This window comes from Serinus canaria, chromosome 27 (genome assembly GCF_022539315.1).
Source record: "Serinus canaria isolate serCan28SL12 chromosome 27, serCan2020, whole genome shotgun sequence".
Lineage (NCBI taxonomy): Eukaryota > Metazoa > Chordata > Aves > Passeriformes > Fringillidae > Serinus > Serinus canaria.
In genome coordinates this window covers 1957890-1972121 of record NC_066340.1, presented here as the reverse complement: position 1 = coordinate 1972121, position 14232 = coordinate 1957890, and the positions used below count along the sequence as shown (strand labels likewise).

Below are 14232 nucleotides of genomic sequence, written 5' to 3'. Positions count from 1 at the left end.
ACACCGAGCGGGGCTGTAGATGCCCGGTGCGCCCTGGCACCATCAGGCACCTGCACATGTGCCTGGGGCTGTGGCTTGCCAAGGCCAGCAGCGCTGCCTGGCCACGAGCCCGTGTCCCTGGAGCAGCCGGTGCCTGTCCCAGTGTGCCCCTGAACTTTGAAGCCAGTCCAGGGTCCCCTCCCCAGGCTGGCGCCGTCGCCGCTGCTCGGTGGCGCTGTGTAGGGCGACAGTGACAACCCTCCTGGTGGCACCGGTGGAGACGCTGAGCCGGGAGTCATGAGGAAGCAAGAAATAGTTTCCCACCCCATCCCTGCTCAGGGAAGTTCTTCCAGAGGCTTGTAGGCTCCTGGTTTTCCAGGGCTGCTGAACCCCCAAACCCAGAGCAGGTCCTTGGGCAGAGGCGGTGACCAGAGCCTGTCCCCCCACCAGTGGGATCCCACAGCCCCCTCGTTCCTGCTCTGCCTCCCTCCCCTCCCATAATTTAAAGCCATAAAAGATAAAACACACTCGATAGAAACACATCAAATAACGGGAAATTAAATACAGTAATTACCTTTTTTGAGGATACAAAGGTTCAAGTGTACTGTAAAAGGTCGGTGCTACACGGGAATCTGATGGGACGGGCTTGGCCCGGGAGGGACGGACAGGGACCCCTTGGGCTCCAGGGGACACGCTGAGGGTGGGGGACACTGGTACATGGTGGTGTGTAAATACAGCCCTAAACTACAGGAGAGACGCTACGAGATGCTGGAGCTCTCGGAGCGGGAAACAGAATGTGCCCTGGGGCATCGGCAGTGCCAGGAGCCCCCAGACCAGGAAAGGCCCTGCTGGACACGCCCTGGTGTAGACGGGGAGTGGCCGAGGCCGCCAGGCTGGCGCTGTCGCCGCTCTGTGTCCTGCTGTGGTGCTGCCACGGGGGACTGGCACCGGGACTGGCACCGGGACTGCCTTCCTTGGTGCAGGGGCTCTGAGGGGTGGTGGGGACAGTGACCCCCCTCCCCACCGAGGACTGTCCTGGTAAATGGACTCAGTTTAGAATTTGTGTGTGTGCAGGGCCACGGGCAGCCAGGGCAGGCAGGGATCTGGCAGGGCCCAGGGCAGGCAGGGATCAGGAAGGCAGAGGGTGTTTCACTAAAACTGAAACGCTTCGTTCCCATCGGGGGGCCTTGGAAAGGACAAATCCACATGGAAAACCAAAACCTACCACTGAGGCCATGGAGCCAGAGGGTGGGTCAGGAGGGGATTGGGAAAGTCCCCTCTGTCTTTGGCACACTTTCCATGGCATTTTTATGTGAAAAATTTCCATCTTAGCTTGAAGAAAAACCAGGTACAAAACCAGTGACAATTTCTGTGCTGGTGAAAGCTGGTGATCCCATCATGAAGACATTCCAGAATCCATCCCAGTTTTGTCACATTGGCCAAGAAGAGAAGACAGGAGCCATCACCACAGGGGATGGAGAATTCCAGCCTTGGGGCCACACAGTCACTTATTAGATCCTACCACCAACATGTTTTAAATACTAAATTTTGGGGAAGGAATAAAAAACTCAAACCAAAAGAAGCTTTTCCCCCTGGGATGCATTTCCTGGGCATCCCTCACCCCTCCACCTTCTCCTCAATGCTGCTTGCCTGGGGATCCTGACCCACTCACCCCAGGAGGGAGGAGGGGGAGACAGGATGGGTGGGAAGCTTTGTCCCTGCACAGGGAGTGGGATGGGGCCGAGCCATGGGGAGGAAGTCCCAGGCTGTGAGGCTGAGGGGCTGCAGCAGGGAGGGGGGAGGTCTCTTATTGCTCTGAGCGGCCACACTGCCCTTCACACACACACACTCAGGGTGGGATGCAGGCAGGGGGGTCTCTCCAGGTCCCCCAGTCCTTGCCTGGGCAGCCTCCCGCCACCAGGGAGGGCAGGATGAGGCACTTCTGCTGCTGCCCGTGCAGAGGTGTGGCATGGAGGGCACTGAGCTGCAAATGCGATGCTGCCATCGCACCCCGCGAGCTGCCAGGCGTCCGAGGTTATCTGCGGGACCAGGCTGAAAACCGGGAGTACCACGGGGCAGCAGCAGCAGCATCAAGGGTGCCCCCCATCCACTCCACCCAGGCAGCCCGACCCCATGCCCGGGGCAGCATCATCCAAGCCGTGTCCGTGAGGGATGGAGGCGCGGCCGGTGCTCGCCGGGATCCCTGGCGGTGGCTGATAGTGGTCATGGCGGTGCCGCGGGCACGGAGCGCGGCGCGATCCCAGGCGCATCTCGGGTTCCCCCGGCACTGCTCAGCAGTCACGTCCCCTCTCCTTCTCTCCTAGGCAGCCCCGGCGGGGGTCCTGGCCCTGCACGGCGCGGGGCCACCGCGGTCACGCTCACATGCTGTCGGCCAGCTGGTGACAGTCCAAGTCCCCCTTCAGCTCCAGGAAGCCCGGCAGCTTCACCCCCGTCTTGCGGTCCACACACCAGCACTTGCCCCGCTGCCCGTCCAGCGCCGGGTGACACTGTGGGGATGGCTTCGGTCAAGGACACCCAGCCTGGACCCCAGAAGCTCTCTTTGGGGCTTTACCACCCCCATCCCACCTGGGGTTTTTTAAAGGGCCCCCAGCACCCGGAGGGCGATTCCCACCAAAGCCAGGAGCCAGGCAGGCTCTGCCGTGCCTTGTCACTGTCCCCTCCATCCACATCCCCCTTCCAGTCTCACCTTGGCTCTACAAAATGTCCCTCCCAGTCCCCTGTGATAGGTCAGAGCCCATCCTACCTGCTTGGGGTGGAAGTTGCCGTTGCGGTCGCAGTTGGGGATGGGGATGACATAGAGGTCCTCGTGCGTCCGGGTCTGCGAGGCCGCCAGCCTCTCCAGCGCCCGGTGCAGCTCGCTCTGGCACGAGCCCTGTGCCTGGGGAAAGGGAGGGCTGAGCTGCTCGCAGGGCTGCCACATGCTCCTGGCCCTCAGCCCCAGGAGCCCGACCCTGGAGCACCCTCCCTGTCCTGCCCAGCCCTCCTGGTGCTCACCATGATGCGCGTGTCCTCGCGGTGGTGAGGGCTCCCGCTGCTGCGCATCTTGTTGCCGTTGTTGACCCTCTTGGCCTGCTGCTTCTGCAGGCACTTGCGGTCGTGGATGCTGCAGGGGCTGAAGCTGTTGTTGGGGTGGTCGATCTCCTCCTTCTCTGCAGAGACACAGACCAAGGGGGCTCAGTGCTGCAGGGCAGCCCTGGGGGTGGCAGAGCCCCCACGGTGCTCCAGTGTCCACAGTGCCACTTGCAACCCAAGGAACAACATGCAGTTGTTTCTGACAGATGCCACGTCACTGTCTCTGGTGACAAGTGTCCCTCTGGGTCCATCCTGCCCCTGCCACTGCACTGGGCAGAGCTCCCTGGAGCGCTGGGAAAGACTCCTGGGAGTTTTGCCTACTCATTAGCCACAACTAACAGCTTGTTGCCATGTGTCTGTTATTGGAGGGTCACAAATGCCTGCTGTGAGTGCTGGGCAGGGGCTCCAGTGTGCTGGGTCTGGCTGTACCCTTGCCAGCCACATGTCACCAGGTGCTCACCCACAGCACTGGAGCTACAGGCCTGGAAGCTGACACACTGACAACGAGCTCCAGGACGCCCCCGGTGCCTCCCAAATCTGCCTCTAGGAGCTGCAGTGGCAGTGGAGACACTGGGGCGGAGCTGAGCCCCCGCCAGGCCCGGGGCGGCACCGGGCGCCACGGCCGCGAGTGGAGCCGCGCTCTGCTGCGGGGAATGGCCCTCGCCAAGACATGAAAGAAGAAATTCCTGGAATAAGAAAGTTAATCTCCCGCGGGGCCGATCCCAAAAGGCGGCACTTGGCATCCCCGCCTGCGCCAGGAGCGCAGCCAAGCTGCCGGCCCAGATGTTGGCAGCTGGACAGAGCGTCATGAGACGAGTGCTCGGCGTGACTTTAACTTTTTAAAAAGCTGCCGGTTCCTCTGGTTTGGGGCCCGTGAAAACTCTGTGGAGGGGGTACACCCCCCAAGAGCCAGGGTCCCTCCTGTGCTCTGAGCTGCATCAGGCACAGCCCAAGCATTCTTTTGCCCCCCAGTTCACCTGGGCTGTGCAGGGAAGAGGCTGTGCAGGGAGGTTATTGTGGGGTTGGGTTTAAATGAATCAATATTGCAGCTGCCAGCAGGGAAAACCTTCCCAAACCAGGCAGGGGGTGGTCACTGTCGAGGGTCACACCCAGGGGCTCACAGTGCCAGCGCAGGGGCTGTTGGGTGACACCTGGCACTGGCCTTTCCCACAGGTGGGCAGAGGGATTAGAGCCACAGCTTCCTGCCCACTGTATCCTCACGGCATCCCGGTCCTGATCTCCCACCAGCACCTCTTGCCACGGTCCCTGCAGTGCAGGGCTCCTGGCCCAGCTCCTGGGGGCCCGGTTAAAGTCCAGAGTGAAGCCCCAATCAAAGCCCCCTCCCTCATGGGTGTTATTTGCTTTTTGCTTAATCTGTCCATTTTTTTCCAGGAAATAGCTCATGCCCTTGAAATTTGAAACACTAACCCAAAGCTTCCAGGACCCTGCACAGAGCGGTGCCAGCGCCAGCCCCAGGCAGCACCAACCACGAGGCTGTGGCGCAATGGGGGCGCTGGTGGCAGAGCCCAGCCGGGGCCTCGGGGGTTCTGGCAAGGATGCTCCTTCCCTCCCCTGTATCCCTGTGGGGAGACACACAGGAAGAGCTGGGCAGATTTGGTACCCGTGGGGACCACGGTGCCAAAGTTCCTGCACCTCCATGCGCTGCTTCCACGCCGTGGAAAGGCAGGACCGGGAGGCAGCAGCGCTGCCCCCGCAGGGGAAGCCCTCACCGATCGCCGGCACGGCCAAACCCCTCTCCTCCCCCCGCCAGCCGCCTCCAGAGCATCAAATCTCCCGGCTTAAATAAAACCAGATGCCAATAACATTTTCATAAGGTCACATGAAACGCCGGTGCCTCCGGGCAGCGAGGCGGCTCCTGACAGCGCTCGGGACCCGCGGTCCCCGGCTCTCACGGCAGCTCCAGCATCCCTCCCTCCCCGCCGCGCGGGTCGCCGCTGCCCTCGGGGTTACTGTCCCCCTGCTAAGTGACACACAGCAGCTCAGGGAGTCTTTCGCCACCCTGGAAATCCGACTGGACCAGAAAACTCGGGACCCTCAGCACAAAGACTCGGGAAAAGCAACGTGTGTGGAGCCCAGAGCTGCCACGCCCCACACTGCCCTGATGCCACCCAGTTTGCCACTTATGCGTGGGCACCAGCACCCTGGAGAGCTGGAGGGAAGGGGGGGTCCCGATTTGGCCAAGGAAAGCCTCTCTGCTCGGTTTGGAAAAGAAGTGAGTGCCAAGGGGATGGGAGGGGGGGCTGACCTCCTGGACACATCAAACAGCCGCCTGTCCCGGGAGGAGGAGGAGGATTCCTGCCGGCCCGTGGACAGGGCACACAAACGAGTCATTCAGCATCGCCTTCAATTAACGGGAGCTGCAAATGAGGTTGGTCACGTGCCGAATCTGTGATTCACAGCGCTGAGCCCGAGGGAGCGGGGAAGGGCTCCGGCTCCACCGCGCGGATCCCGTGGGAGCAGAGCCTGGGGCAGCCAGCAAAGCTCTGTGACCTCGTGTGTGTGTCCATGGGGACAGACAAGTGTCACTGACCCCCACAGCTCCAGCCCCGCTCCCCCCTGTGCCACCAGCCCCAGCATCAAGGACCTCATATGCCTCAAAGGCAGAAGGGACATCCACGTGTGTGTGGCCAGCATGGCACAAGCCACAGTGAGCCCCAGCACTCACCATGTCCCTTTCCAGCGCCCCCAGTGTCACCTGTGGGTGGTCCTGGCAGGACTGTGGCAGTGCTGGCTCTTGGCTTCCTGGGCTCTCAACTTGGCAGGCGCCGGCACTGGGAGGGCCATGCTCTTTGTGCCAAGTGCTGGCATACATGGGGAGCCAGGGATGGGGTGGCAGGGGTGGGGGTGGCAGGGATGCAGGCCCAGGCACCTACTGCCCCTTGGCCTGGCAAGCTCCAGCTGGGAGCTTGGCCCGTCCCCATGCCGTGCTCAAACACGGCTGAGCACCTCCCACCTCAGTGCCCAGTGTGGGACCGAGGGAGGGGAGGTCAGGATGCAGCAGAGGGAGTAAGGAATGCAGGTACAGGTGATTCCCCAGAGGGACCAGAATCTTGCCAGGAGCAGCACCCAGCCTGGAGAAACCCAAGTGTTGGTGAGTCCCCACCCTAGGGGACAGATGGGACATGGCTGAGCTTTGCCTGGCAGAACCCAGCCTGTACTCTCTGCCTGTGCACTGTCCAGCCACGGCTCAGCCACCACCATTCCTCCCAGTCACTGCACACAGAAAGGAAACAGGATCTGTCCCAGCTTACAGAGACCACACGGGATGAACGCAGCTCCCATGGGTCAGGTTTTCCCAGACATAATCATTTACCCAACACTAAATCACTCATCATGTGTGCTGGGGAATATGTCCTCACCTCCTCCTGGCTGCCACACATGGGCTCAGCCACCACCACCCACCGGCTGTGATGGAAAGCCAGGGCTGGGACCTTCTGGAGCCAGCCCCTACAGAGGGTTCTGGTCGAGGAGTGGGATCCCACAGCCAGTCATGAGCTGGCAGGGCCAGGAATGGGTGGCAGGAACAGGGTCCAGCACAAGGTGCCCAGACCCGCTCGAGTAAGGTGAGCAGCCACTGCTCCCTCACTTCCTAAGAGTCACATCCCGTGGGTGCCACAGGTCCCGGGTGAGCAGAGAGGCTCTTCCTGGCTCTGAAGCCGGGAGCCACGTCCGACTGCTCACAAAGCCCAGCCCCCTGATCCCAGCCTCTTCCCTGGAATGCGGAGCCCCCCGGCCAGAGCCCCCAGACAAAATGTTTACTGTGCGAGCTGCGCGTTAACCGCTTCCCAGCCGCCGGCACCGCTCGGCCCCGGGGCCGCGGGCGCAGCCGGGGGCACCTGCTCCGTACGGCCCTGCCCCTCAACAGGCATTTAATTCCCTTCTGCTGGTCCCGAGGGGACACATCAGAGGCACTGCCCACGTCAGGGTGCCCTCGCTGTGCCAGGCAGGGCTGTGTGGGGACGAGGGAGCCTGCAGCCCCCAGCCCCACACTCCCACTGCCCCCGGGCTCCACCGGGGGGGATGTACCACTGGGACGGCATCCAGCAGTTTGCTGTGTCCGGGACACAGGGGCTCCTGCTGCCCTCTCACCCATCCTGCTGCCTGTGGGGCTGCTGGCTAGCACAGTGCCCGGCGGGCGATCCAGCTCCCATAGCCACCCACCCATCCCCAGCCAAGCCAAAACACCGCGGGAAGGAAGGGAAAAAATGCAAGTCTGTTTCCTAAAGGCTCTGGGAAAAAATGTTGCATTACACAGGGCACGGCCAAAACCAACAGGGCTTGGCAGCACGGAGCAGCCCCGGGCCAGGGAGCCCAGACAGCTCCTGCAGGATGTGGGATGAGGACAGACAGGCAGGACAGGGGGGCTCCGAGTATTCCCAGCCAGCTCCTGTCCCAGCAGGGGGGTGGCTAGAGGGGCCACGAATGGCACTCATCACAGCAGGGATGCCAGAGGAGCTGCCATGGAGCAGACATGCAAGGAGGGAGTGGAAGTGGGATCTAGCCCCCCGGATGGCAGGGACAAACATTGCTCCAGTCCCTTCTGCCCCTCGGGGAGCTCCAAGTGACCCCACGAGGGGACCCAGGGTCAGACCAGATGTAGATTGTTCTGGGCTGATACTCCCCAGCTTCAGGGGACACAGTCCTGGTCACAGCCTGCAGGATGGGAAAGGGGGACCACCAATGGACCAGGTCCCCACACTCATTCCCTGGGAGCAACTTCATTGCCGTGGTGCGACCTGCACAGCTCTGGGGTGGGTTCCCACTGCTGGCTCCACTCTCAGACCCCAAATCCTGCCTGAGCACCAGGGCCATGGCAGAGGGGCACCACCACCACCTGCAAGGCAGACAGAGCACATGGGCAGCAGCTCCTCCAGCTTGGCCCTGCCTGGCAGGGCAGACACAGCTCCCGCACAGCTCCCAGCTGGACCTGCCTGGAGAGAAGCAGGTACCCCATGCCTTCCTTCCTGTTTCCCCCAGGAAACAGGGGGGAAACAGATCTGGTGCAGCCAGACCTGCCAGCAGCATCCCAGGGGTCACTGGGCAATGGGAGCTTCCCTGGCAGTTGAGATGTGTCCCCAAGGGCTGCAGGTGCTCCCAGGACACTGTCCCGCTGTCCCACGGTCCAGGGCCGTTGCAGCCAGGGCACAGCAGGTGAAGGTTCACCTCTCCAGCACATGTGGTGCCAGTGGCTGTGACACTGCTGTGCCCACGGTGGGTAAGGATGGCACAAATGTGAGCCACTTGTGCCAGGTCTCCTGCAGCCTGTCTCTGCTCCCTCCCTGGAACATTCTTCCTGCATTCCCATCCTGTGCTGTCCCATCCCATCCTGCCTCTCAGAGTCATGAAATTGTTTGGGCTGGAAGGGACCTTAAAGACCACCCAGTTCCACCCTGCTGCCATGGGCAGGGACACCTTCCACCAGATGAGGTTGATCCAAACCTCATCCCACCTGGCCTTGAACACTTCCAGGGATGGAGCATCCAGAAATATTCTGGGAAACCTGTGCCAGAGCCTCACCGCCCTCACAGGGAGGAATCTCCTCCTAACAACTAATCTAAATCTTCCCTTTTTAGTTTAAAATCCTTCCCCTTGCCCTGTCACAATCTATCCGTGTAAAAGTCACTCTTCATTATTTTTATCAGCTCCCTCTAAGTAAGGGAAGGTCCCTGATGAGTCCAATCCTGTGGCCACAGCTCTTGCCGAGGGAGCAGGGAGTGGGTTGATGCCAACAGGGGTCATGCCACTGTCCCTGTGAGGGACAAGGACCCCCAGGCACCCACCCAGGGTACCCACCCTGGGCACCCACCCTCTGCCGCCCCTCCGCCGCCTCACCTGGGGGCTGGAGGCTCTCCTGGATGGCCTCGACGTCGGCCAGGTCTGTGCAGATGCCCTGGCCGTGCATGAGGGTGCGGAGGGGCCGGGGCTCGCCGCGGGGGGGGTAGCAGCGCAGTCCCGCACCGCAGCGCGCGGTGTAGACGCCGCAGGCGGTGCCGCGGGGCAGCGCGCAGGTCGCGCAGCACCCGCAGCCCGGCTCCCGCACCAGCTCCGCGCAGCCCTGCGGAGCCTTGCACCGCGCCAGCCGCTCCTCCGAGCACGGCGGGCACTGGATCGCCTCCTCGCCGCTGCCCGGCCGCGCCGCCGCCGCCAGCAGCGCCAGCACCACCGGCAGCACCGGCAGCCCCGGCCCCGGGCGCATGGCGGCCCCGCTCCGGCCCCGCTCCGCGGCGCTCGGCTGGCGGCGGGCGCGGGGCGGCGGCGGCGGCTTTATGCGGCTTTATGCGGCCCCTGGCCACACCTCCCGCCGCCGCCACCGGGGCCACCGGCGGGGCCGCCCCCGTCGCCACCGGGAACCCACCGGGCAGCGACGCTCCCCCCGGCGGCGGCCACACCGGCACCGGCACCGCCGGTGGCTTCAGCGGCGAGGCCACCGGCGGGGCAGCCCCGGCGCCGGACAGCGCGGAGAGCCGGCCCGGAGCCCCCGGCCCCGCGGCACCCACCCGAATCACCCGCCTCCTCCACCCCTGCTCAGTCCCGAGAGCAACCGGGACGAACGGGGGTCACACCGTGCGGGGCTGCAGAGCGGGAAACGTGGCAAGCGGGAAAGACCCCTGGGGTGGGCTCCGGGCTCCGGGTGTGGAGGGTCCCGGCCGGACGAAATGTGCTGCTGACATGGGAGCATCCCGCACGGCTCGGCCCCGGTGTGTCCGGGACGGCTCAGGGTTGCCCCCCTGCCCCCCGAGCCCACCTGCCCCCGGTTCCGCAGCCCCCCGCGCCCCCCGCCCCGCACAGTCCGGGATAGGTTGAAGGCTGCCGGCACCTAGTGGCTACTCGGGAAAAGCGGGAGCGGGCGGAAACCCCGGCTGCCTCCTGGGACCCCGGACCCGCCAGTCCCCGCAGCACCGGGCGGGAGCCCGGAGACGGCGGGGAGCAGTCCGTATGCCCGAGGGACAGTGCCCGAGCGTCGCCCGGGGCTAGTGACCCCCGAGCTGTGCCCTGGGGCATCGCAGTCAACATCGGGCTTGGGGCAACTGGAGGGACATGTCTGGATGTGGCGAGGGGGGCGTGGGCACAGCACGGGGGTCTTGGATGTGGCAGGGGGGCCCTGGTGTGGGGGTCAGTGCAGTGGATGGGACAAGAGGAGCAGAGCTGCCTGTCATGCAGGCTGAGAAGCCCAAACTCATCTCATGGATGAGTATATCTAGTGCTCAAACTGGCATTTTGAGACTTGAGTGACAGCACTGGTGGTACTGCCACCAGGGCTCTCAAGACCATTTTCTCTCTCCTGTGCAGGTGAGTTGGGCATCAGCAAGTGCAGGCAAGACAGGGGCAAAGAGGGTCTGCATTCCCCACACCTCCCAGCCCCAGGCCCCACAAGGTATCCTCACACAGCACCACTCTGAGCCCCTGTCCTGCCTGGCACTGCTGCACAGTGGCCCTGACTCAGGGCAGAGGCACCAGCCTTGACTCAGTGTCCCAGCAGAGACCAAACCCAAATAGGTGCCCAGTCCTGCTCAGGCTGTGGCACCTTATCAGGCCCTGGCAGCACTGAGTGCCCGCCAGGGAGATTGTTGTGTCTGCAGGCAGTGGGGGCACGCAGGGGAGGAGAGTGTTCCCTCACCTCTGCCCAGACACTGCTCCTCCAGCTCCCTGCCCCAGCACCATCCTGTAAAACTGAGTGGGGCTGGGCTGGTGCCCCCCACAGTTGTGCTGCTCCCACCCCAACACAGCTCTGAGGATGGGCAGGGGCTCCGTGCTGGTGTTTGGTGCTCAGGTCCTTGCCTGGGACAGCCCCATGCCCCAGTCCTTGATGGGATCCTTTGGGATTTCTGAGGCTGTGGGGGCCCAGACTGATTGCTGCTCCTCAGCCACACACCCCAGCAGGGTCGGGAGCAGCCACAGCCCTGGGGAGAGGTTGCAGGCCAGCAGGAGCAGGAGGGGGCTGGGGGTCAGAGAGGGTTGTAGCCCCCACCTGAGGGTGACTCTGATGAAACCAGTGAGACTCTAGGCCCTTTGAATGTACTTTGGGACATGGTGCCTGCACAGCTGCTGCAGGACTCCAACACTCCCTGCCTCCAGACACCAGCAGCAGGACAGACCTCAGGGAGGACCTGCAGCCAGTGCCCTCTGTTCTCAGCCAGCCCCCTCCTCCACTGCATTTACTCCCCATTTCCAGGCAGCTTCTCCTCCCCAGCCCTCCCTCGCATCCATTCTGGCATCTCCTCCTCACCCCGTCTCCCTTCCTGTGGCTCCCACTGCCCCCTCTCCCCGGGCTGGCAGGATAGACAGTGTCCCGGCTGCGTGGGTGCTCAGCACCCGCCGGATGCGGTCCGTGGGTGCGGGTGCGGGGCGGGCCGGGGGCGTGTCGGGGCCGCAGATAACAACGGGCGCCGAGCCGGGGCCGCGGGACCAGACGGTGCAGGGAGTGGGACGAGCCAAGGACCCCCATCCTGGGCAGCCGGGCCCCGGAGCAGCGGAATGGGGTCCAGCAGCCTCCTGAGACTCCTCTGCATCGTCTCGGTGCTGGCCAGGTGCCTGCACCCTGCCACGGCCCAGTGGTTTTCTCTGGGCTCAGAGGACACCACCCCGGATCCAGGCACCAGCCCCGTGCCCCCCAGCCTGGGTGGGGAGGAAGGTAAGAACGGCGGGATGGGGACGTGGCTCTCCCAGCACCCCAAATTCCTGCTCCTCAGCATGGAGGGGGCATGTGGAGGGTGGTGTGTGGGGTACCAGGGTCTAGGGCTGCTGGTGCCACTGCTGTGGCCATGCCAGGCGCTGAGAACTGGGAGTGCTGGGGCACCCTGGTCCCCCTCCAGCTCTGCCACCTCCCATCCCAGCGCTCCTTTGCTCCTGCAGACACAGACGACAGCGTGGAGCCCGTGGGGAAGGTGCTGCTGAGCAAACCTCCTCTGGCAACAGCCCCTAAACGCCGGGACCAGCTCTCCAGGGGGGCAGTGAAGGGGTCAGGCCGTGCCCCACCACGCACACGAGGACAGGTGCTTTTTCCCTGGGCAGTGACTCCCTCCAGCTCCTCCAGCCCTCCCGAAACTCCCCAGCTGCTGCCAGGCTCCTTGCGATGTCCTTCCCCCTATCCATGCCCTGCTTGCACCACGTCCTGCTCTAACCCCCAACTCAGCTCCCTCTGCTGCCTTGGAAAGAAGTCACGGCAGCTCCCAGTGTCCCCTCACACGGGGCAGACCCTCAGCAGCGCTGGGGTTGGGTCCCCACGCCGAGCTGAGGGCAGCCCCGACTGGGGGAAGGTCACACCTGCCCCCAGGATGCCCCCGCGCCCTGCACTGAGTAGTGCCTGTCTGTCCCAAGCAGCACCGACCCACGGCCGCCCCGGAGATCTTGGAGGGGAGCGCAGTGGAGGAGGAGTTCCTGCAGATCCAGGTGGTGGAGGGGTCCTGGTCCCCGGGAAGGTCCCCTGGGATGGACGGCGGGACAAGGGGCTCTGGAAGACACGGGCTGGCAGGGGCAGGGCGGGACGGTGGGAGCGGGGAATGGGGATGGTACTCAGGGATCTCACACTCAGCCCCTCCTCTCCCCCGCACAGACCACGGCCAAGGGGCTGCCTCGGCGGCTCCCGTCGGCCCCGGAGATGGACCCTGCCCTCCAGGTGAGAGGTGGGCTCGGGGCACCTGTGTCGGACCCGTCAGTCGGGGCTCCGGTCCCGCGGCTCACGGCTGCTCTCTCCCTCTCCAGGTGCACAACATCTCCGGCTGTGTCTGCCCCGTGCGCCCCGGCCCTCCCGGCCCTCCCGGCCCAAAGGTGCGCTGGTCCTCCCGCTGGGACCCAGAGGGACTCACCGTGATCGTCTTTTGCCTGAACTAAACCCTTTTTGCTCAGGATTTGGACTCTAACTTTGGGGTTCGGGTTGAGAAGTGACTCGGGTGGCCCCAGGGGGGGAGTCAGGAGGTGCCCATGGTGGGCTCCAGTGGAGAAAAGTGCCAGAAGGCGGAGCCAGGCTCTGAATTTCCCCGACAGGGAGAGAAAGGTGACCGAGGGTTCCCCGGAGAGAGAGGCCAGCCCGGATTCTTAGGGGAGAGAGGGAAGTCCGGCAGCCCGGGACAGCCAGGTCACCAGGGTCCCCGGGGCCCTCCGGGTCCTCCAGGACCACCGGGGCCCCCGGGACCCCCGGGTGCCTGGGGAGCCCGGGGCTCACCCGCGCCTGCTGCACTCCCTGAGAGACCAGAGAACGAGGTGAGCACCGGAGCAGGAACACAGGCAGGTGATGCCGGTGCTGGCCGCAGGGTCCCTCCCCGGCGGGACTGGCAGGGATGGGGAGGACGGGGACATGTGGCTGTGTGGGTGGGCAGGGGGACCAGGGGATGCGATACGGCAGCTCATTGACTCTGCTCCCTCTCCTCTCTCCCTCCAACCTGACAGCAACTGGGAGGCTACAGCCCTGCAGGAAACCCAGGACCCCCAGGTCCCCCCGGGTTGCCCGGCATGCCCGGACCCCCCGGCTACCCAGGCCACGATGGCCCCCAGGGGGCCCCTGGGAGGGAGGGAAAGCCAGGACCCCCAGGCCCTCCAGGAGCCGTGGGGCCACCTGGTTTCCCTGGGGCTGAAGGACTGCCAGGGTCTCCAGGCTCAGCTGGACCAGATGGGCCCCCAGGGGCACCAGGACTCCCAGGGCCTCAGGGTCCCCCTGGGATGCCTGGGCACGAAGGACCCCCTGGTCCCCCAGGATCTGCATCACACCCGGGCAAACCAGGGCTCCGAGGGGAGCCAGGATTCCCAGGACCAAAGGTAAGTGTGTCCCATGGCCCTGGGGTGGGATGGGGTACTTGGGCTCACCAACCCCTTGCCCTGCCCTGGGGGAGCAGCCCCATTACCAAGCCCTCAGAGCGCTCCAGGGCTGCCCCAATTCTGCCACAGTGGTGCCCAGGGGAGCTCAGGGGCTCCCTAGGGCACCACTCAACACCTTGTGCCATCTGCCCTCAGGGTGAGAAGGGCGAGTATGGGCTGCCAGGAATGCCAGGGAGCCCTGGCCGGACTGGAGAACCAGGGTCCCCGGGCATGCCCGGTCCCATGGGGCCACCAGGACCACCAGGGGACTACAGGGTGAGTAGGGGGTCCCAAGCTGTGGGTCCTCAGTGGGAGGAACCCCAGCATCACCCCGCACATCCTCTCTTT

At 64.4% G+C, this 14232-nt stretch overlaps 1 protein-coding gene across 1 annotated transcript; it reads right to left on the bottom strand.

Moving 5' to 3' along the window:
* Positions 1 to 526: 526 nt before the first annotated feature.
* Positions 527 to 9318, bottom strand: IGFBP4 (insulin like growth factor binding protein 4). The gene is made up of 4 exons (XM_050985830.1): positions 8926 to 9318; positions 2995 to 3149; positions 2744 to 2878; positions 527 to 2486 (listed from the first exon to the last, which is right to left on the bottom strand). The coding sequence occupies exons 1-4, from the start codon at positions 9287 to 9289 to the stop codon at positions 2358 to 2360; spliced, it is 783 nt and encodes a 260-aa protein (XP_050841787.1). The 5' UTR covers positions 9290 to 9318; the 3' UTR covers positions 527 to 2357.
* Positions 9319 to 14232: the final 4914 nt, after the last annotated feature.

Excerpts from the sequence above, each read along its gene's own strand:
- IGFBP4 (XM_050985830.1), bottom strand. The coding sequence starts at position 9,289 with ATGCGCCCGGGGCCGGGGCTGCCGGTGCTGCCGGTGGTGCTGGCGCTG. Across the intron at positions 2,879-2,994 it reads GCGAGGACACGCGCATCATG|GCACAGGGCTCGTGCCAGAG; the intron begins GTGAGCACCAGG and ends CCCTTTCCCCAG. Across the intron at positions 2,487-2,743 it reads GCAACTTCCACCCCAAGCAG|TGTCACCCGGCGCTGGACGG; the intron begins GTAGGATGGGCT and ends CCATCCCCACAG.